Here is a 24058-nt window from a genome sequence, read left to right as displayed (position 1 = left end):
AAAGAAGCAGGTCGTTTGCTTTGCCAGAGGGAAGTGACATCAACTTTTTTATAAATCATTATTGTAACATCATTGTATCTGTTGTAACTAAACAGATCCGTAGGACAGCGGACGACTGCTGATAGATGTGCTCGTGTGTGTGTGTTTAATAAACTATTCCAAATTGTTTTAAATGAATCGATCTTGCTGTCAATTTAATGCCAGAGATTTAGAAATCTTACACTTCTCCACAGCGGACGGATGCCTCTTCAATTATTTTTTTAAAAGTGTGCAATGTTCACTCAAACAGAGAGCATATTTGTAGGAGTAGGAAGGATGTGCTGATAAATGCACCCGTTTCTCTACCACTTCCTTCAACCCACAACCACAACAACAACTTGCACTTATTTAGCACCTTTAACATAGTGAAACGTCCCAAGGCGCTTCACAGGAGTATTACAAGATAAAAATTTGACACCGAGCCGCATAGGGAGAAATGAGCATAGGTTGGTCAAAGAGATATGTTTTAAGGAGTGTCTTGAAGGAGGAAAGAGAGGTAGAGAGGCGGAGAGGTTTAGGCAGGGAGTTCCAGAGCTTGGGGCCCAGGCAACAGAAGGCATGGCCACCAATGGTTGAGCGATTATAATCAGGGATGCTCAAGAGGGCAGAATTAGAGGAGCGCAGACATAGAAATTTACAGCGCAAAAGGAGGCCATTTAGGTCCATCGTGTTCGCGCCGGCCGACAAAGAGCCGCACGGCCCTTGATCAGCAGCCCTATAGGTTACATATAAACCTATGAACAATGGCGGAAAGACAAAGAGCACCCAGCCCAACCAGTCCGCCTCACACAACTGCGATATTCTATACTCCGCCCCAACCGCAGCCATATGATCTCCTGGGAGAGGCAAAAACCAGATAAAAGCCCAGGCCAGTTTCAGGAGAAAACAATCTGGGAAAATTTCTCTCCGAGCCATTCAGGCGATCGAAAGTAGTCCAGGAGATCATGCTGGCCGTATTCTATTCCCTGCAGTACTTACCCATTATATCTGCGCTGTCCAACAAAAGGTCATCCAGTCTAATGCCAATTATCAGCTCTAGGTTTGTAACATAGAAACATAGAAATTTACAGCGCAGGAGGAGGCCATTCGGCCTTTCTAGCCTGCACCGCCATTCAATGAGTTCATGGATGAACATGCAACTTCAGTACCCCATTCCTGCTTTCTCACCATACCCCTTGATCCCCCTAGTAGTAAGGACTTCATCTAACTCCTTTTTGAATATATTTAGTGAATTGGCCTCAACAACTTTCTGTGGTAGAGAATTCCACAGGTTCACCACTCTCTGGGTGAAGAAGTTTCTCCTCATCTCGGTCCTAAATGGCTTACCCCTTATCCTTCGACTGTGTCCCCTGGTTCTGGACTTCCCCAACATTGGGAACATTCTTCCTGCATCTAACCTGTCTAAACCCATCAGAATTTTAAACGTTTCTATGAGGTCCCCTCTCATTCTTCTGAATACAAGCCCAGTTGATCCAGTCTTTCTTGATATGTCAGTCCCACCATCCCGGGAATCAGTCTGGTGAACCTTCGCTGCACTCCCTCAAGAGCAAGAATGTCCTTCCTCAGGTTAGGAGACCAAAATTGTACACAATACTCCAGGTGTAGCCTCACCAAGGCCCTGTACAACTGTAGCAACACTTCCCTGCCCCTGTACTCAAATCCCGTCGCTATGAAGGCCAACATGCCATTTGCTTTCTCAACCGCCTGCTGTACCTGCATGCCAACCTTCAATGACTGATGTACCATGACACCCAGGTCTCGTTGCACCTCCCCTTTTCCTAATCTGTCACCATTCAGATAATAGTCTGTCTCTCTGTTTTTACCACCAAAGTGGACAACCTCACATTTATCCACATTATACTTCATCTGCCATGCATTTGCCCACTCACCTAACCTATCCAAGTCGCTCTGCAGCCTCATAGCATCCTCCTCGCAGCTCACACTGCCACCCAACTTAGTGTCATTCGCAAATTTGGAGATACTACATTTAATCCCCTCGTCTAAATCATTAATGTACAGTGCAAACAGCTGGGGCCCCAGCACAGAACCTTGCGGTACCCCACTAGTCACTGCCTGCCATTCTGAAAAGTACCCATTTACTCCTACTCTTTGCTTCCTGTCTGACAACCAGTTCTCAATCCATGTCAGCACACTACTCCCAATCCCATGTGCTTTAACTTTGCACATTAATCTCTTGTGTGGGACCTTTTCGAAAGCCTTCTGAAAGTCCAAATACACCACATCAACTGGTTCTCCCTTGTCCACTCTACTGGAAACATCCTCAAAAAATTCCAGAAGATTTGTCAAGCATGATTTCCCTTTCACAAATCCATGCTGACTTGGACCTATCATGTCACCTCTTTCCAAATGCACTGCTATGATATCCTTAATAATTGATTCCATCATTTTACCCACTACCGATGTCAGGCTGACTGGTCTATAATTCCCTGCTTTCTCTCTCCCTCCTTTTTTAAAAAGTGGGGTTACATTGGCTACCCTCCACTCGATAGGAACTGATCCAGAGTCAATGGAATGTTGGAAAATGACTGTCAATGCATCCGCTATTTCCAAGGCCACCTCCTTAAGTACTCTGGGATGCAGTCCATCAGGCCCTGGGGATTTATCGGCCTTCAATCCCATCAATTTCCCCAACACAATTTCCCGACTAATAAGGATTTCCCTCAGTTCCTCCTCCTTACTAAATCCTCTGACCCCTTTTATATCCGGACGGTTGTTTGTGTCCTCCTTCGTGAATACCGAACCAAAGTACTTGTTCAATTGGTCCGCCATTTCTTTGTTCCCCGTTATGACTTCCCCTGCAACCTTGCAGCTTACTGCACTTTAAGTGCCCATCCAACCATCTCTTAAAAGTGGTGAGGGTTTCTGCATCCACCACTCTTCCAGGCAGCGAGATCCAGATCCCCACAACCCTCTGCGTAAAGCCCCCCCCCCTCAAATCCCCTCTAAACCTTCCACCAACCACTTTAAAACTATGCCCCCTACAGACCCCTCCACCAATGGAAATAGAGTCTTACTATCCACTATGTCCAGGCCCTTCAATATTTTGTACACCTCAATGAGGTCTCCTCTCAGCATCCTCTGTTCAAATGAGAACAAACCCAGCCTATACAATCTGTCCTCATAACTAAGATTGTCCATTCCAGGCAGCAACCTAGTAAATCTCCTCTGCACCCTCTCTCGTGCAATCACGTCTTTCTTTATAATACGGTGACCAGAACTGCACGCAGTACTCCAGCTGTGGCCTAACCAAAGTATTATACAATTTAAGCATAACCTCCCTGCTCTTATCTTCTATGTCTCGGCCAAAAAAGGCAAGCATTCCGTATGCCTTCTTAACCACCTTATCAACCTGGCCTGCTACTTTCAGCGATCTGTGGACAAGCACTCCAAGGTCCCTTTGTTCATCTACACTATTAAGTGACCTACTGCTTAATGTGTATACCCTTTCCTTATTAGCCCTCCCAAAGTGCACCACCTCACGCTTCTCTATATTAAATTCCATTTGCCACTGCTCTGCCCACCTGACCAGTAGATTGATATCCTCCTGCAGCCCATGACTTTCCTCTTCATTATCAACCAATTTTAGTGTCGTCTGCAAACTTCTTAATCCAAATCGTTGATATATACCACAAAAAGCAAGGGACCCAGTATCAAGCCCTGCAGAACCCCACTGGAAACAACCTTCTAGTCACAAAAACATCCATCAATCATTATCCTTTGCTTCCTACCTCCAAGCCAATTTTGGATCCAACTTGCCACTTTGCCCTATATCCCATGGGCTTTAACCTTCATGACCAGTCTACCATGCGGGACCTTATCAAAAGCCTTGCTGAAGTCCATATATACTACATCGTATGCACTATCCTCATCGACCCTCTTGGTTACCTCCTCAAAAAATTCAATCCGGTTAGTCAAACACAATCTTCCCTTAACAAATCGTGCTGACTGTCCCTAATTAATCCTTGTCTTTCCAAATGTCTTTCAGGATTTTTTCCAATAATTTTCCCACCACTGAGGTTAGGCTGACAGGCCTATCCCTTTTTCCCTTCTTAAACAAAGGTACAACATTAGCAGTCCTCCAATCATCCGGCACCACGCTCAGATCCAAAGAGGACTGGAAAATGATGGTCAAGGCCTCTGCTATTTCCTCTTTTACTTCGCTCAACAGCCTGGAATGCATTTCATCCAGGCCTGGGGACTTACCTACTTTCAATGCTGCTAAACCCCTTAATGCTTCCTCTCTCACTATATTTATTTCATCCAGAATATCACACTCCTCCTCAATAGCAGTATCTGCATTACCCCTTTCCTTTGTGAAAACAGATCCAAAGTATTCGTTAAGAACCCTACCAACATTTTCCGCCTCCACACAAAGATTACCCTCATGGTCTCTAATCGGCCCTACCCTTTCTTTAGTTACCCTCTTACTCTTAATATATTTATAGAACATCTTAGGGTTTTCCTTAATTTTACTAGCAAGAATTTCTCGTGCTCTCTCTGAGCATTCCTAATATCCTTTTTAATTTTACCTCTTAACTTTCTATATACCTCTAAAGATTCTAAAGAATTTAGCCGTTGGTATAGGACATAAGCGTCCCTTTTTTCTCTAATCCTCCCCTGCAAGTCCCTGGACATCCAGGGGGCTCTCGAATTATTTTTCCCAACCTTTTTCTTTAAGGACACATGTTTGGCCTGAGCCTTCCGGATCGCCTCCTTAAATGCCTCCCACTGGTCCGACACTGATTTACCCACAAGTAGCTGTTTCCAGTCCACTGTGGCCAAATCACTCCTTAACTTAGTAAAATTAGCTTTTCCCCAATTCAGAACTTTTATTCCAGTCCTATTCTTGTTCTTATCCATAACCAACTTGAACCTGACTTAATTATGGTCACTGGCACCCAAGTGCTCTCCCACTAATACCCCTTCAACCTGCCCAGCTTCATTCCACAAAACTAAATCCAAGACCGCTCCCTCTCGTGTTGGGCTTGCTACATACTGACTAAAAAAGTTCTCTTGAATGCATTTCAAGAATTCCGCACTCTCTATACCCTTCACACTAAATTTGTCCCAATCAATATTTGGATAGTTAAAATCCCCTACGTTTTTTGGACTTCACAGCAATTTGCCTACATATTTTCTCCTCTATCTCCCTCCCACTGTTTGGGGGTCTATAATACACGCCCAGCAGTGTGATCGCCCGTTTTTTATTCTTCAATTCGACCCTGCATGGCCTCATTTGATGATCCCTCTAACATACCTCCTCAACGCTGTAATAGTTTCTTTAATCAGTACCGCAACCCCCACCCCCCTTTTTTTAATCTCGGAGGGTTGTGGGGCTGGAGGAAATTACAGAGATAGGAAGGGGCGAGATCATGGAAGGATTTGAAAATAAGGATGAGAATTTTGAAATCGAGGCGTTGCTTAACCGGAAGCCAATGTAGGTCAGCGAGCACAGGGGTGATGGGTGAGGGGGACTTGGTACAAGTTAGACGGGGAGACGAATTTTGAATTTTGTGCGCAAATTGGCTGCCGCGTTTCCTACTTTACAAGAGTGACTAGACTTCAAAAATACTTCATTGACTGTGGAGCGCTTTGGAATGTCCTGAGGTCTACATAAATGCAAGTCTTTCTTTCTTTCTCCACCCCTGCTTCACTTTACTGCCGCTGAAACCCCTACCTATGTTTTTGTCACCTCTGGACTCAATTGATTCATCGTCCTACTTGCTGGCTTTGCATCATCCTTTAACTCCAACTCGATCAACACTCAACTGCCCGTATCCTGTCCTGTCCATCCCTGCTGACCTACATTGGCTCCTTATCCACCGATGCACTGAATTAGAAATCCTTGCCCTCAAATCATTCCTTGGCTTCAGCCAAATCGAGATCTCCACCTTTCTGAAGTCTTGCATTCGTTAGTTCACCCTTGCAACTCTGTACTTTTGTTCATCAGCCTCTCCTTTCCATCTTCAGTGGCAGAGCCAGTTGCCAAGGTCCAATCATCAACCCTTCTGCCACTTCTCTGACCACCTTAACAAACTTTCGGACCAAAGTTTCAGTTACCTCTCTCAACTTGTGCATGATGACTTCTCTTTATTCCTTCCATCCATTTTTTCTGCCCCTTTGTAATGCATCTTTCTTCAGTAAAGGGAATATTCAAGCAGGTTGTTCCTTAAGTACTTGGGTATTTTTTTCTCCCAGGCCTCTCGTACAGCGCTCCGAGACCGGCTGGTCAGCTCGGGATTTTCACATGCTCAGTCGGCCTAGCGCCCAGAGAGAAGTTTGCATCGCCTCCCTTAGCACTCCGACCCAGACTCCGGGCCCAGCTGCCGAATTTTGCTGACTGAGGCGCAAACTTTACCGCCCCGAAATGAGCAAAGCTGAAAATCCAGAGTTTCAATTTAACACACACACACACACACAAATCTGTCCACAATATGAGCTTCTGAGAGTACAGGAGTCTAAACATTCATAGAAAAACTGAACTAGTGATGTGAGGTGGCTGGAGTTGTATTGGGGGAATGCCAGGAGTAGAAGACTGGTGGGGATCACTGTTGATCTCGCTAAAAAAATACATATCACAGTACACCTTTAAATGCCTTAAAATATTAAATACACTCCACCTACTATGGAAACAACATCCCCCATTGAGTTATGTGCAGATTTATTATGTACAGGCACAGGCTCGACGGGCCGAATGGCCTCCTTCTGTGCTGTAACCATTCTATGATTCAATGATTACAATTGTCACCAGGATTGCTCTGCTGGCGAAAAGAGGGCGAGGCAAAATTGGAGAAAGGCAGAACTTAATAGTTACATTTTAGAATCAAATTATTCTCACCTATTACCATCGCAGCAATTGTTAACATCTCGTTCACACAATCAAATTCACAGGATGCAAGAAGAGCTTTGGCAAGCTGCGGATCCAGTGGGAATTCAGACATAATAATTCCAACTTCCGACAGGTTTCCGTCATCATCGAGAGCAGCCAAATAATCCAGGTCCTCGAGTGCCTGCATCAGTGCCTCTGGGGCTGAGGAAAGAAAAAGACAGAAATTACCGACGCGTGTGCATTTTTGTATTATTACAGGTGCCGAGTGGAGGTGACCGCATCTCACAAAACTGAAGCTGGCAGCTGCTGAGAGTACAATTCTACCCGAGGTATGAGGCAAACACATAACTCGAACCTTTCCCAGAACTCAACGTACAGTGCAGCCATCCATCTGAAATAGTGACTTGTTGGGCCCCACATTTTATCGTTGGGCCTCACTGATAGCACAGAAGGAACACTTGAGGGAAGACAAACAAGAATTGCATTTCTGCGCCTGGTCATTAAGATCGTCTTCAAATGATTTGCGTTTTTCATAGAATCAGAAATTTACAGCACAGAAGGTGGCCATTCAGCCCATCATGCCTGATGGGTCTAACCAGTTAGTCAGATTCCCCTGCCTTTTATTTTGTTTCCAATTATTTAACAATGTCCCATTTATTATTATAGATTCTGCTTCCACCAAACAATTTGATGTTCTAACAACCTTGTGTCAAAATATTCTAATCTGTTTTGCTGACGATCTTAAATTGATGTCCTTTTAGTTAATAACACTCAGACCAATGGATTTTATTTTTCCCCATTTATCTTAACCAAAACTCTTCATAATTCTGCATTATGAATCTTAACCTTCTCTGTTCCAGTGAAAATGCCCCAGTTTCTCTAGTCTCCTCCCTGGGATCATCTTATAAATCCCTTTCAGATTTTGGAAGGTTGTGGTTTCAAGTCCCACACCCGAGACTGGAGCACAAAAATCTAGGGTGACACTCCAATGCAGTGCTGAGAGAGTGCTGCACCGTTGGAGGTGTCGTCTTTCGGATGAGGTGTTAAACTGAGGCCCCGTCTGCCGTCTCAGGTGAATGTAAAAGATCCCACGGCCACTATTTAGAAGAATAGCAGAGACGTGATCTCCTGTGTCCTGGCCAATATTTATCCCTCAATCAACATCACTAAAACAGATTATCTGGTCATTATCACATTGCTGTTTGTGGGAGCTTGCTGTGCACTAACTGGCTGCCGCGTTTCCCACATTACAACAGTGACTACACTTCAAAAAATACCTCATTGGCTGTACAGCGTTTTGGGACGTCCGTTGGTCGTGAAAGACCCTATAGAAATGCAAGACTTACTTTCTTTCCTCTTTCAAGGAAATGAAACTCTCTCAAGGGTTATGGGGAGCAGGGAGAGTTGAGGCCAAGATCAGATCAGCCATGATCTTATTGAATGGCAGAGCAGGCTCGGGGGGCCAAATGGCCTACTCCTACTCCTGCTCCTATTTCTTACGTTCATTGTTCCCGTTCCATGGCCTCAGCATTACTCCAAAACGGGATACAATGGAGGCGAGAACAGATCTCGAAGCTCAAAACTGGGCATCCATGAGGCGCTGTGGGCCATCAGCAGCAGCAGAATTGCATTCCACCACAATCTGTAATCTCATGGCCCGGCATATCCCTCACTCTACCATTACCATCAAGGCAGGGGACAAAACCTGGTTCAATGAAACATGCCAAGAGCAGCACCAGGCGTACCTAAACATGAGGCACCAACCTGGGGAAGCTGCAACACAGGACTACATGCATGCTAAAAAGCGGAAGCAGCATGTTATAGACAAAGCTAGCCGATCCCACAACAAACGGATCAGATTAAAGCTCTGCAGTCCTGCCACATCCAGTCGTGAATGGTGATGGACCATTAAACAACTAACGGGAGGAGGAGGAAGCTCGATGAATATCCCCATCCTCAATGATGGCAGAGTCCAAAACATGAGTGCAAAAGACAAGGCTCAAGCGTTTATAACTATCTTCAGCCAGAATGGTCGAGTGAATGATCCATATTGGCCTCCTCCTGAGATTCCCACCATCACAGAAGCTAGTCTTCAGCCAATTCGATTCACTCCACATAACAAGAAATGGTTGAGCATGCTGGATACAACAAAGGCTGTGGGCCCTGACAACATCCCGGCTGTCGTGCTGAAGACTTGTGCTCCAGAACTAGCCGCGCCTCTAGCCAAACTGTTCCAGTACAGCTACAACACTGGCATCTACCCGACAATGTGGAAAACTGTCCAGGTATGTCCTGTCCACAAAAAGCAGGACAAATCCAATCTGACCAATTACCTGCCCCCATCAGTCTACTCTCAATCATCAGCAAAGTGATATCAAACGGCACTTACTCACCAATGCCCAGTTTGGGTTCTGGCAGAACCACTCGGCTCCAGACCTCATTACAGCCTTGGTCCAAACATGGACAAAGAGCTGAATTCCAGAGGAGGGGTGAGAGTGACTGCCTTTGACATCATGGCAGCATTTGACTGAGTGTGGCATCAAGGAGCTCTAGTAAAACTGAAGTCAATGGGAATCGGGGGGGAAAACTTTCCACTGGCTGGTGTCATACTGAACACAAAGGAAGATGGTTGAGATGGATTGAGTAATAAGATGCATCTCAAAACTAACTACATTTCAATGATTATCTCCAATTCAGCTGGATATGTGTTTAACCTATGACTGTATTCTAGACCAACATGCACATCATACAAAACGCTGTGTTGCCCTTACCTGGCCTATCAAGGAAGTCACACTGCCCCATATCCGCAATATCCAGCCTCTTCAGCAGAAGCACCAGGTGACTGAGGTTTGTTTCCGACACTCGGGGTGGTGGAACCTCCAGCATCTCGTTGTGGAATGCCTCGGAGTACAAGCGGAAGCACTTGCCTGGAAAAGGAAAGCACGCAATGGTAAACAGTTCTCCTAAAAGCCCGGTTTCCTTCTCTTGCTGCAGCAGACCTGACTTCCAGAAAATAGGTGCCGTACACAGCACCACAAAAATATTAGCAGCATCTCGCGGGTGGAAAGGTAGACCATCTAATCAGCAGGCTACCTCTGTGCTGAACCCCAGAATCTCAACCAACATCTTGCTTCAAGGCCACTCATAATTGCTGCAACACAGTGCAACATAGAGCGATGGGGTTCGGGTCTGTGACTTCGATTACTGACATTTTTTGTATTCGTCGCCGGCAAGGCCAGCATTTATTGCCCATCTCTAATCGACCTGGAGAAGGTGTGTTCCCAATTTCAACTGTGCTGCTGCTACAACAACTTATGTTTATATTGCGTCTTTAAAGTAGTAAAATATCCCAAGGCGCTTCACAGGAATATTTTAAGACAAAACAAATAAATTTGACACACAAGAAGAAATTACGGCAGATTGGTCATGGAGGTAGGTTTTAAGGGGCGTCTTAAAGGAGGAAAGAGAAGTAGAGAGGCTGAGCGGTTTAGGGAGGGAGTTCCAGAGCTTGGGGCCTAGGCAGCTGAAGACAAGGCCACCAAAGGTTGAGCGGTTATAATCAGAGGGCAGAATTAGAGGAGCGCAGATATCTCGTGGGGTTGTGAAGCTGAAACAGATTACAGAGACAGGGAGGGGCGAGGCCATGGAGGGATTTGTAAACGGCAGATGAGCTGAGGCAGGGGCGGTGAAGGGCAATATTACAAAAGCAAGATACCGCGGATGCTGGAAATCTGAAATAAAAAGAATGTTTTTATTTCAATTGTGCTACTGTGGGTAGTTCACAAGCTCCCACCGCCCTCCCCTTGCAGCATCATATTGCTTCTTAAAAGCATCCAGGGTTTTCGCCTCCACACCTATCCCGAGACGTCCATCTTGTGTATCTCTTAAAATCATCTCCCCAATGTCCACCGTCCAAGCTGAAAAGCCCAAATTGCTACAGAGTTTCCTCATTAATTTAGACTCTTGACCACAAGGGTCAGCCTCGTGGTTCTTCTCGATACCAGCTCCAATGCCTTGGTAGACTGAAATAACTTTTTAGCTCTGCAGTTCAATGTTCAATTGGCTTTGTTAATTGCTGGTTTGTTGCTTGGCCTTCTACCGTGCTGTAACCAGTCGGCCCGTCGAGTCAGTACCAGCTCTCTGCAAGAATACTTCAGTTACTCCCACTCCCCTGCCCTTTCCCTGTAGCCCTGCAAATTTTTTTTCCTTCAGATACTTACCCAATTCCCTTTTGAAAGTCCCAATTGAATCTGCCTCCATCACCCCTCTCAGGCAGTGCATTCCAGATGCAAACCACTGCGTAAAAAAGTTTCCCCTCATTTTGCCTTTGGATCTTCTGCCAACCACCCTAAATCTGTGTCTTCTGGTTCTAGACCCTTCCGCCAATGGGAACAGTTTCTCTCTACATACTTTCTGGATCCCTCATGATTTTGAACACTACTATCAAATCTCCTCTCAAACTTCTCTGCCCTAAGGAGAACAACCCCAGCTTCTCCAGTCTATCCACGAAACTGAAGTCCCTCATCCCTGGAACTATTCTTGGAAATCTTTTCTGCATCCACTCCAAGACCTTCACATCCTTCCTAAAGTGCGGTTCCCAGAATTGTGGGGTACCGCAAGGATTGGTGCTTGGGTGCCAGCTATTCACAATCTATATCAATGATTTGGATGAGGGGACCAAATGTAATATATCCAAAATTCTTACAGGGCTTGACAGGGTAGATGTAGGGAGTATGTTTCCTCTGGCTGGGGAGTCTAGAACCAAGGGTCACAGTCTCAGAATAAAGGGGTCAGCCATTTAGGACTGAGATGAGGAGAAACTTCTTCACTCAGAGTGGAATTCTCTACCCCAGAGGGCTATGGAGGCTCAGTCATTGAGTATATTCAAGACAGAGACAGAGATCGATAGATTTTTGGATACTATGGGTATCAAGGGATGTGGGGATAGTGCAGGAAAGTGGAGTTGAGGCAGAAGATCAGCCATGATCTTATTGAATGGCGGAGCAAGCTCGAGGAGTCGAATGGTCTACTCCTGCTCCTAATTCTTATGTTCTTATGTTCTTATGTTATGTTCTTATGTTCTTAGTTTTTGTTCTCTATGCCTCGAATTATGAAGTCCAGTGTCCAGTATGCTTTTTTAACCTGCCCTGCCACCTTCAATGATTTGTGCAACTATAACCCCAAAATTGTACCTTTTAATTTATATTGCGGGAGTTTAGAGTTGAGTCTCTTTCCACTTCATTTTAGCTATTTCAACACCATTCATGGAGCATGTGTGTTTCTTATTTTTCCAGCATTTTGGGCCGTACTATGCATGTCTGAATTAAATTCTATCTGCCATTGATCTGCGCACACACTTATTAAAACGGAGTGACTATTTGTACCAACGCCTTTCTCTTCCTTCTGCGCCTGCATCCTGCTGACCCCGCTCCCAACGCCTCCCGCACTAAACTGGAACCGGAAGAGGGGCACGTTGTTCCTCAATTTACCACGTTGTCGGACCGAGCCGCTGAGCCTCCCGCCGAGCCCTACCAACCGGGCGCGGAGGGGAAAGATAGAAGCGGAGGGGGGAAGGGAGAGAGAGAGACACACGCGGAGGGCGGCGAGAGAGAGAGAGAAAGAGAAAGAGAGAGGGCAAGAGAAAGAAAGAGACATGGGGGGGGGGGGGGGGGAGAGAGGAAGGGAGAGAGGAAGAGAGAGAGAAAAAAAAGAGAGAGAGAGAAAAAGAGACACGTGGAGGGGGGAGATGAGAACTCGGGGAAGACGAATCAAGTTTCTCGGAAAGTTCAGCGCATAATCGTTGGAGTAGATGAAATCCAGAAGTCATGACGCTGTCACTAATCACTTCATACCCAATAAACCCATTAACAATTCTTGACCCACACAATGCCACATCTATGGCTTTGGGGGGGGGGGTCTTGGGTAAGGGACCTCGGCTGGCGAAGGCAGCACTTGCGCTGGAATAAAGGTCTTCGGCTGGAACTTGGTGGCTTTTGCTGGGTTGTTCGAGATCTAGCCTCCTCTCTGGCTTCGGAAGTCAGAATGGAGCAAACTGCAATTTGCAAAGTCGGTCAGAGCTTGGGCTGGGCGATTCCAGTTACACATTCCAGAGAAACTTCAGTATTTGGCTTATCCTCCAGCGGACCAAACAGCAATAGGTCATGTGATAATGAGCCAGAGACACAGCAGCCATTTTATTTGTACAAATAGACACATCCTATTAAAACTAAAACTAGAAAACAGAAAGTTGTATTTAGCTCTATTTAACTGGGGCTCTGGATTATTTTTTTCCCCATGGGTGCTACTCCCAATGGAAATCCCTAGCTTGAATATGTGGGCCAGTGATCCCAGAGCTTGCACCGGGAACTCGCCTGCTGCGACCACCATCGTCAAATCATTCCATGGCTCACCAGGTGCTGGTGTTTCTTAAACACCAAACTCTCAATGCCTCTGACACGTGGTTACTTATTGGAAGTCACACCTGTAACCACTTTGGCTTGTGCTCTGAAATTCCAACGGCATTTCCACCTTGCCGCTTCCCCGACTTCCAAAAACCTCCTTCAGACCCTTCTTTTGAAAGTGTTTTATGAAAAGAAAAAAGGGCCGAAATTGCCTCCCTCTTTAAGGTCCATAACCGCCTCTAGGAGGCAGTAATGGAGCGGATAGACCTTACCGATCGGGGGCGGACGGATGGGTCAACCCATCCTAAATTGCTCCCGGGCCGGGAGCGGCGAAAATGGGTTTCCGCCCCGCCCGTCGTGCACGCGCCAACCCCACACCGCCACTGGTCAGTGCCACTGACAGCTTTCCCCAGCGGGAAGCTGTGTGTGGCTGAACGGCGGGTCCGTCCTTAAAGGGAAGGCGCAATTCCAGCGCCTCCATTTAATTTTATTTATCGGCCGACTCAGAGGTCGGCCCGACAATGGTGGACACGATTTGGTCGGGCCGCCAACAGGCAGCCTGGTAGCCCCCCCCCTCTTGGATACCGGGCTGCTGGCCCGGCTGAAACCCTCCCTGGCCCAGTGGGCGTAACTAAACCCCATGCAGCGGCCCTCCCCTTTAACTGATGACTCGGAGTGACAGCCGCTCCGATCCAAGGGCGCTTCCGCCCCGCAGCCAACAGCAATACCGCCACGAGCAAAGAAAAACAAAGATCTGAAAATCGCTCGAGTCTCTGTCCCATGGATTGGGGAGGAGGAAAAAAAACTACAAAGCCGGTGAGTGCGTCACTTTTTTGTCTGGCGGCAATTCCGATCCCAAAATGGGCTGCATTTATTGCCCGTCCCTAGTTGGCCTGACTGCCTGGATTGCTGGACCACTTCAGGGAGCGTAAAGAGTCAACCATATAGTGTGGGACTGCAGTCACATGCAGGGCAGGCAACCTTCCCTTTAAGCTGTGTGGCCGCGCAGCGCTCTGGAGGTCCCGCGGAGCCAGTGAGCCGGCTTTTAAATGCAAAAACTGCAAATGTGAGAATTTTTGAATGGCCCCTTTAAGAGGCTGTGCGGCCCTCAGAAAAATGAGGTTAAAGAAACAGGTCTGCTTTGTGTTCCGACTCCAGTCATACTAAAACGAACATTGATGGAAGGTTCCATTCACTGAAGGATATTAGTGAAGCAGGTTGGCGTGTATGACAATCTGGCAGTTTTTATCGTCATAGACATTTTTTCTGGTGCCAGGCCAAAAATGACCAAACTTATTGAATTCAGTTGCACAACTTATCGTGATTTGAACTCACGACCTCTGGGTTGCTAGTCCACTGCCATAACCACTATACTACTGCATGCCCTTTTGACTCTCTTCCCTTTCCCCTTCCGGCCTGCTATTTATTCTCTCACGATCCACCGCCCGGTAGTGAGCTCCGACACATCTCTCTCAATAAGCGACAGGTCAATTGAAGTGGTTATTGAACACGCACGCCGCCAACAAAAGCAGTTTCTAAATAAAGAGCTTTGAGTCAAAGATATCTTAAGGAGCAAAAAAAACCCGCAAGGTTATAACCCATTTAATTGTTCCGAGATCACTTCTCTTTCCAGATACATTAGTATGACTGGAGTCGGAACACAAAGCAGACCGGTTTCTTTAACCTAATTTTAAAAAAACCCAGGATATTTTAATGATTAAAAAATACACGCAAACCACGATTATCAAAACTGCTTTATTTGTGGAAAAATAGCAAGAAGTGGAAGCAGAAGTACTTTTCTCCAGAGTCTTTCAAACTTTTTTAACAATCATTTCATATGTGCAAATGTCACCACAGAAGTATCAGACGTTGGCTAATCAGAGGCCAAATGCCTGGCAATGCTGTGGTGAAGAGTGACCCTCCATTGTTAATATGCTGGCCTCTGGCCTTGGGGTTGGGAGCTTAAGAACATGAGAAATAAGAGCAGGGATAGGCCATTTGCACCCTCGAGCCTGCTCCGCCATTCAATAAGATCATGGCTCATCTGATCTTAGCCTCAATGCCACATCCCCGCCTGCTCCAATGTGAAGGAACTCCCCCAGCACTCATGGCACATAATAGCATGGGAATCATGAGATAAAGACCCATCCAGTTCAGCTTATGCTAAGGGAACGGTAACATTGTGGCCATGTTAATGGACTAGTAACCCAAAGGTCTGGACTAATGATCTGGAGACATGAGTTCAAATCCCAAAATGGCCAATGGAGAATTTAAATTCAGTTAATTAAATAAATCTGGAATAAAAAGCTAGCATAAGTAATGGTGACCACGTAACTACCAGATGGTCATAAAAACCATTAAGAAACATAAGGACATCAGAAATAGGAGGAGTAGGCCATTTGGCCCCTCGAGCCTGCTCCGCTATTTAATAAGATCATGGCCGATCTGATCATGGACTTAGCTCCACTTCTCTGCCCGCTTCCCATAACCCTTCACTCCCTTATCGCTCAAAAATCTGTCTATCTCCACCTTAAATATATTCAATGACCCAGCCTCCACAGCTCGCTGCAGCAGAGAATTCCATAGATTCATTCTAAGACTATGTCCCCTAGTTTTAGTTTCCCCAATTAGTGGAAATATCCTCTCTGCATCCACCTCGTCAAGCCTCCGCATTATCTAATAAGTTTCAATACGATCACCTCTCATTCTTCTGAACTCCAATGTGTATAGGCCCAACCTACTCACCCTATCCTCATAAGTCAACACCCTCATCTCCGGAATCAACCTAGTGAACCTTCTCTGAACAGCCTCCAATGCAAGTAAATCCTTCCTTAAATACAAAGACCAAAACTGCACACCGTACTCCAGGTGTGGCCTCACCAATACCTTGTACAGTTGCAGCAGGACTTTTCTGCTTTTATACTCTATTCCCCTTGCAATAAAGGCCAACATTGCATTTGCCTTCCTGATTACTTGCTGTACCTGCATACTAATTTTTGTGTTTCATGCACAAGGACGCCCAGGTCCCTCTGTACTGCAGCACTTTGCAATTTTTCTCCATTTAAATTATAATTTGCTTTTCTATTATTTCTGCCAATATGGATAACCTCACATTTTCCCACATTATACTCCATCTGCAAAATTTTTGGCCAATCACTTAGCCTGTCTATATCCCTTTCCAGATTTTGTGTGTCCTCCTCACAATTTGCTTTCCCACCCATCTTTGGGTCATCAGCAAACTTGGCTACATTGCACTCGGTCCCTTCATCCAAGTCATTGATATAAATTGTAAATAGTTGAGGACCCAGCACCGATCACTGTGGTACCCCACTAGTTACTGGTTGCCAACCAGAGAATGAACCATTTATCCCGACTCTCTGTTTTCTGTTAGTTAGCCAATCCTCTATCCATGCTAATATATTACCCCCAACCCCAACTTTTATCTTGTGCAGTAACCTTTTATGTGGCACCTTATCGAATGCCTTCTGGAAATCTAAATACACCACATCCACTGGGTCCCCCTTATCCACCCTGCTCGTTACATCCTCAAAGAACTCCAGCAAATTTGTCAAACATGATTCCCTTTCATAAAGCTATCCTGACTCTGCTTGATTGAATCATGCTTTTCCAAATGTCCTGCTACTGCTTCCTTAATAATGGACTCCAACATTTTCCCCAACGACAGATGTTAGGCTAACTGGTCTATAGTTTCATGTTTTTTGTCTAACTCCTTTTTTTTTTATAAATAGGGGCGTTACATTTGCAGTTTTCCAATCTGCTGGACCTTCCCAGAATCCAGGGAATTTTGGTAGGATACAACCAAATCCAGGGAATTTTGGTAGATTACAACCAGTTCTGGTCACCACATTACAGGAAAGATGTAATTGCACTAGAACGGGGGTTTACAAGGATGTGGCCAAGACTGGAGAATTTTAGCTATGAGGAAGGATTGGATAGACTGGGAATTGTTTTCTTTGGAACAGAGGAGGCTGAAGGGAGACTTACTTGAGGTGTATAAAATTATGAGGGGCCCAGATAGAGTGGATGGGAAGGACCTATCGTCCTTAGCAGCAAGATCACTAACCAATGAGCATAGATTTAAAGTAGTTGGTGGAAGGACTGGAGGGGAGTTCAGGAGAACTTTTTTCACCCAGAGGGCGGTGTGGGTCTGGAATTCACTGCCTGAAAGGGAAAAACGCTCATCACATTTAAAAAAGTACTTGGATGTACACTTGAGTGCTGTAATCTACAGGGCTACGGACCAAGAGCTGGACAGTGGGAATAGGCTGGATAGCTCTTTTTCGGCCGGCAGAGTCATGATGGGCCAAAATGGCCTCCTTCTGTGCTGTAAAATTCTATGATTCTATGACTATTGTCACCGGAGTCAGTGGCTCTGCTTCTGACCAGCGTATGGCCAAATGGCCTACTCCTGCTCCTATTTCTTATGTTCTTATGTACGTAGTACTCTCACTGCGGCCTAATTAGTGGGCCTACAGTGCCACCAGAATAAGGTAAGCCACTGGAAGCATGGTAATTGCAGGCAGATATGTGCTCTCCCAAAGTCCAAGACAACAGCATCTATAGAGTAAATGTGCAACCACTTGCCAAATAGACTGCATCAAAATGCCTGTCGAATAGGAGCACATTTAAGGATTTATTATCCAATGGCGAAGCTCAAGGTGCTTGCACTACGTCCCTCTGTGCTCTATTTTCACTTTGAACAACCAGAGATTGTGGGAAATTAACACTTATTCAGCAGCTTTTAGGGCCATTGTTAGCTAGAATAGTAAGCTTTGCACCTCATAGCAATTGGCGCATTAAATCACCTTGTGCTGCACAGGAACAACCGACAACCACATACTAATGGCCTACAGTCCACATTCACGTTAAGCGTCGCGGCCGCACAGCGCTCTGCGTCTCCCCGCAGCCGGCTTACCGGCTTTTAAATAGGGAAAAACCGTGCATGTGCGGTAATTTAAAGGGGTTGCGTAGCCCCTTAAAAGGGCCGCGCACCCCCCCCCCCAAAAAGATGAAATGGAACATTGCCTGCAGTCGATCAGATGGTCATGTGCATCAGTCGCAACCCTGCGGGTCCTGCGATCGTCAAGAATTCCATACATAATCAGACAAAAATGCTTCGTTTTGTCACAGCTTTCCCAAAAGCAAGGAATCTGCGTCAACGCATTCAGTGTTCGTTCGTGAATTTTACCAATAGAAAGAAGGACTTGCTTTTCTCTCGCGCCTTTCACAACCACCGGATGTCTCAAAGCGCTTCATAGAAACATAGAAACATAGAAAATAGGTGCAGGAGTAGGCCATTCGGCCCTTCTAGCCTGCACCGCCATTCAATGAGTTCATGGCTGAACATTCAACTTCAGTACCCCATTCCTGCTTTCTCACCATACCCCTTGATCCCCCTAGCAGTAATGACCTCATCTAACTCCTTTTTGAATATATTTAGTGAATTGGCCTCAACAACTTTCTGTGGTAGAGAATTCCACAGGTTCACCACTCTCTGGGTGAAGAAGTTCCTCCGCATCTCGGTCCTAAATGGCTTACCCCTTATCCTTAGACTGTGACCTCTGGTTCTGGACTTCCCCAACATTGGGAACATTCTTCCTGCATCTAACCTGTCTAACCCCGTCAGAATTTTATATGTTTCTATGAGGTCCCCTCTCATTCTTCTGAACTCCAGTGAATATAAGCCCAGTTGATCCAGTCTTTCTTGATAGGTCAGTCCCGCCATCCCGGGAATCAGTCTGGTGAACCTTCGCTGCACTCCCTCAATAGCAAGAATGTCCTTCCTCAGGCTAGGAGACCAAAACTGTACACAATACTCCAGGTGTGGCCTCACCAATGCCCTGTACAACTGTAGCAACACCTCCCTGCCCCTGTACTCAAATCCCCTCGCTATGAAGGCCAACATGCCATTTGCTTTCTTAACCGCCTGCTGTACCTGCATGCCAACCTTCAATGACTGATGTACCATGACACCCAGGTCTCTTTGCACCTCCCCTTTTCCTAATCTGTCACCATTCAGATAATAGTCTGTCTCTCTGTTTTTACCACCAAAGTGGATAACCTCACATTTATCCACATTATACTTCATCTGCCATACATTTGCCCACTCACCTAACCTATCCAAGTCGCTCTGCAGCCTCACAGCATCCTCCTCGCAGCTCACACTGCCACCCAACTTAGTGTCATCCGCAAATTTGGAGATACTACATTTAATCCCCTCATCTAAATCATTAATGTACAGTGTAAACAGCTGGGGCCCCAGCACAGAACCTTGCGGTACCCCACTAGTCACTGCCTGCCATTCTGAAAAGTACCCATTTACTCCTACTCTTTGCTTCCTGTCTGACAACCAGTTCTCAATCCATGTCAGTACACTACCCCCAATCCCATGTGCTCTAACTTTGCACATCAATCTCTTGTGTGGGACCTTGTCGAACGCCTTCTGAAAGTCCAAATATACCACATCAACTGGTTCTCCCTTATCCACTCTACTGGAAACATCCTCAAAAAATTCCAGAAGATTTGTCAAGCATGATTTCCCTTTCACAAATCCATGCTGACTTGGACCTATCATGTCACCTCTTTCCAAATGCACTGCTATGACATCCTTAATAATTGATTCCATCATTTTACCCACTACCGATGTCAGGCTGACCGGTCTATAATTCCCTGTTTTCTCTCTCCCTCCTTTTTTAAAAAGTGGGGTTACATTGGCTACCCTCCACTCCATAGGAACTGATCCAGAGTCAATGGAATGTTGGAAAATGACTGTCAACGCATCCACTATTTCCAAGGCCACCTCCTTAAGTACTCTGGGATGCAGTCCATCAGGCCCTGGGGATTTATCGGCCTTCAATCCCATCAATTTCCCCAACACAATTTCCCGGCTAATAAGGATTTCCCTCAGTTCCTCCTCCTTACTAGACCCCCCGACCCCTTTTATAACCGGAAGGTTGTTCGTGTCCTCCTTCGTGAATACCGAACCAAAGTACTTGTTCAATTGGTCCGCCATTTCTTTGTTCCCCGTTATGACTTCCCCTGATTCTGACTGCAGGGGACCTACGTTTGTCTTTACTAACCTTTTTCTCTTTACATATCTATAGAAACTTTTGCAATCCGTCTTAATGTTCCCTGCAAGCTTCTTCTCATACTCCATTTTCCCTGCCCTAATCAAACCCTAATCAGACAACCAATAAAATACTTCTGAAGTGTAGCCACTGTTGGAGTGTGGGAAACTTGGCAGCCAATTTGCACACAGCAATCTCCCACAAACAGCAATGTGATAATGACCAGACAATCAGTTTTTGTTATAAATGCTTGAAGGATGAATATTGGTCAGGACACCGGGGATAACATAAGAACATAAGAATTAGGAACAGGAGTAGGCCATCTAGCCCCGCCATTCAACAAGATCATGGCTGATCTGGCCGTGGACTCAGCTCCACTTACCCGCCCGCTCCCCATAACCCTTAATGGTTAAAAATCTATCTATCTGTGACTTGAATACATTCAATGAGCTAGCCTCAACTGCTTCCTTGGGCAGAGAATTCCACAGATTCACAACCCTCTGGGAGAGGAAATTCCTTCTCAACTCGGTTTTAAATTGGCTCCCCCGTATTTTGAGGCTGTGCCCCCAAGTTCTAGTCTCCCCGACCAGTGGAAACAACCTCTCTGCCTCTATCTTGTCTATCCCTTTCATGATTTTAAATGTTTCTATAAGATCACCCCTCATCCTTCTGAACTCCAACGTGTAAAGGCCCAGTCTACTCAATCTATCATCATAAGGTAACCCCCTCATCACCGGAATCAGCCTAGTGAATCGTCTCTGTACCCCCTCCAAAGCTAGTACATCCTTCCTTAAGTAAGGTGACCAAAACTGCACGCAGTACTCCAGGTGCGGCCTCACCAATACCCTGTACAGTTGCAGCAGGACCTCCCTGCTTTTGTACTCCATCCCTCTCGCAATGACGGCCAACATTCCATTCGCCTTCCTGGTTACCTGCTGCACCTGCAAACTAACTTTTTGGGATTCATGCACAAGGACCCCCAGGTCCCTCTGCACCGCAGCATGTTGTAATTTCTCCCCATTCAAACAATATTCCCTTTTACTGTTTTTGTTTCCCAAGGTGGATGACCTCACATTTTTAGACATTGTATTCCATCTGCCAAACCTTAGCCCATTCGCTTAACCTATCCAAATCGCTTTGCAGCCTCTCTGTGTCCTCTACACAACCCGCTTTCCCACTAATCTTTGTGTCATCTGCAAATTTTGTTACACTACACTCTGTCCCCTCTTCCAGGTCATCTATGTATATTGTAAACAGTTGTGGTCCCAGCACCGATTCCTGTGGCACACCACTAACCACCGATTTCCAACCCGAAAAGAACCCATTTATCCCGACTCTCTGCTTTCTGTTAGCCAGCCAATTCTCGATCCATGCTAATACATTTCCTCTGACTCCGCGTACCTTTATCTTCTGCAGTAACCTTTTGTGTGGCACCTTATCGAATGCTTTTGGAAATCTAAATACACCACATCCATCGGTACACCTCTATCCACCATGCTCGTGATATCCTCAAAGAATTCCAGTAAATTAGTTAAACATGATTTCCCCTTTATGAATCCATGTTGCGTCTGCTTGATTGCACTATTCCTATCTAGATGTCCCGCTATTTCTTCCTTAATAATAGCTTCAAGCATTTTCCCCACTAACCAGATGTTAAACTAACCAGCCTATAGTTACATGCCTTTTGTCTGCTCCCTTTTTTAAACAGAAGCGTTACATTAGCTGCTTTCCAATCCGCTGGTACCTCCCCAGAGTCCAGAGAATTTTGGTAGATTATAACAAATGCATCTGCTATAACTTCCGCCATCTCTTTTAATACCCTGGGATGCATTTCATCAGGACCAGGGGACTTGTCTATCTTGAGTCCCATTAGCCTGACCAGCACTACCCCCCCTAGTGATAGTGATTGTCTCAAGATCCTCCCTTCCCACATTCCCGTGACCAGCAATTTTTGGCATGGTTTTTGTGTCTTCCACTGTGAAGACCGAAGCAAAATAATTGTTTAAGGTCTCAGCCATTTCCACATTTCCCATTATTAAATCCCCCTTCTCATCTTCTAAGGGACCAACATTTACTTTAGTCACTCTTTTCCGTTTTATATATCGGTAAAAGACTGGATCAACTGGGCTTGTATTCACTGGAGTTCAGAAGAATGAGAGGGGACCTCATAGAAACGTTTAAAATTCTGACGGGGTTAGACAGGTTAGATGCAGGAAGAATGTTCCCAATGTTGGGGAAGTCCAGAACGAGGGGACACAGTCTAAGGATAAGGGGGAAGCCATTTAGGACCGAGATGAGGAGGAATTTCTTCACCCAGAGAGTGGTGAACCTGTGGAATTCTCTACCACAGAAAGTTGTTGAGGCCAATTCACTAAATATATTCAAAAAGGAGTTAGATGAAGTCCTTACTACTAGGGGAATCAAGGGGTATGGTGAGAAAGCAGGAATGGGGTACTGAAGTTGCATGTTCAGCCATGAACTCATTGAATGGCGGTGCAGGCTAGAAGGGCCGAATGGCCTACTCCTGCACCTATTTTCTATATTTCTATGTATGTTTCTATCTGTTTTTATGTTTTGCGCAAGTTTACTTTCGTAATCTATCTTTCCTTTCTTTATTGCTTTCTTAATCATTCTTTGCTGTCGTTTAAAATGTTCCCAATCTTCTAGTTTCCCACTAACCTTGGCCACCTTATTAGCATTGGTTTTTAATTTTATACTCTCCTTTATTTCCTTGGTTACACGGCTGGTTATCCCTTCTCTTACCGCCCTTCTTTTTCACTCGAATATATTTTTGTTGAGCACTATCAAAGAGCTCCTTAAAAGTCCTCCACTGTTCCTCAATTGTGCCACCGGTTAGTCTGTGTTTCCAGTCTACTTTAGCCAACTCTGCACTCATCCCACTGTAGTCCCCTTTGTTTAAGCATAGTACGCTCGTTTGAGACACTAGTTCCTCACGCTCAATCTGTATTACAAATTCAACCATTCTGTGATCACTCATTCCGAGAGGATCTTTTACCAGGAGATCGTTTATTATTCCTGTCTCATTACACAGGACCAGATCTAAGATAGCTTGCTCCCTTGTAGGTTCTGTAACATACTGTTCGAAGAAACAATCCCTTATGCATTCTATGAATTGTTCCTCAAGGCTACCCCGTGCGATTTGATTTGACCAATCGATATGTAGGTTAAAATCCCCCATGATTACTGCCGTTCCTTTTTCACATGCCTCCATTATTCCCTTGATTATTGCCCGCTCCACCGTCAAGTTATTATTTGGGGGCCTATAAACTATGCCCACCAGTAACTTTTTCCCCTTACTATCTCTAATCTCCACCCACAATGATTCAACATTTTGTTCATTAGAGCCAATATCGTCTCTCACAACTGCCCTGATAACATCCTTTATTAACAGAGCTACCCCACCTCCTTTCCCTTCTTGTCTATCTTTCTGAATTGTCAGATACCCCTGTATGTTTAATTCCCATTCTTGGCCCCCTGCAACCACGTTTCTGTAATGGCCACCAAATCATACCCATTTGTAATGATTTGTGCCGTCAACTCATTTACTTTATTTCGAATGCTTTTCTTCAAAATAGTGCCATGCAATCTTTTAAGGCCGCCCGAGAGGGCAGACGGGGTTTCGGTTTAGCGTCTCACACGAAAGACGGCACCTCCGACAA

At 45.5% G+C, this 24058-nt stretch overlaps 1 protein-coding gene across 5 annotated transcripts in view; it reads right to left on the bottom strand.

Annotated features, from left to right (window-relative positions):
- LOC139236107 (putative pre-mRNA-splicing factor ATP-dependent RNA helicase DHX32) overlaps positions 1–24058 on the bottom strand; it is a 207028-nt gene that overhangs the window by 31919 nt on the left and 151051 nt on the right. For all 5 annotated transcript variants that reach the window (XM_070866799.1, XM_070866802.1, XM_070866798.1 and 2 more), the window contains exons 7-8: positions 9661–9816; positions 6899–7090 (exon numbers count right to left, since the gene is read on the bottom strand). In XM_070866799.1, the coding sequence (XP_070722900.1) occupies positions 6899–7090; positions 9661–9816 (348 nt within the window). The remainder of the gene's footprint in view (positions 1–6898; positions 7091–9660; positions 9817–24058) is intronic.

Source organism: Pristiophorus japonicus, chromosome 2 (genome assembly GCF_044704955.1).
Source record: "Pristiophorus japonicus isolate sPriJap1 chromosome 2, sPriJap1.hap1, whole genome shotgun sequence".
Lineage (NCBI taxonomy): Eukaryota > Metazoa > Chordata > Chondrichthyes > Pristiophoridae > Pristiophorus > Pristiophorus japonicus.
Note: the sequence above shows the minus strand (reverse complement) of the source record. Positions and strands in the feature narration are given on the sequence as shown.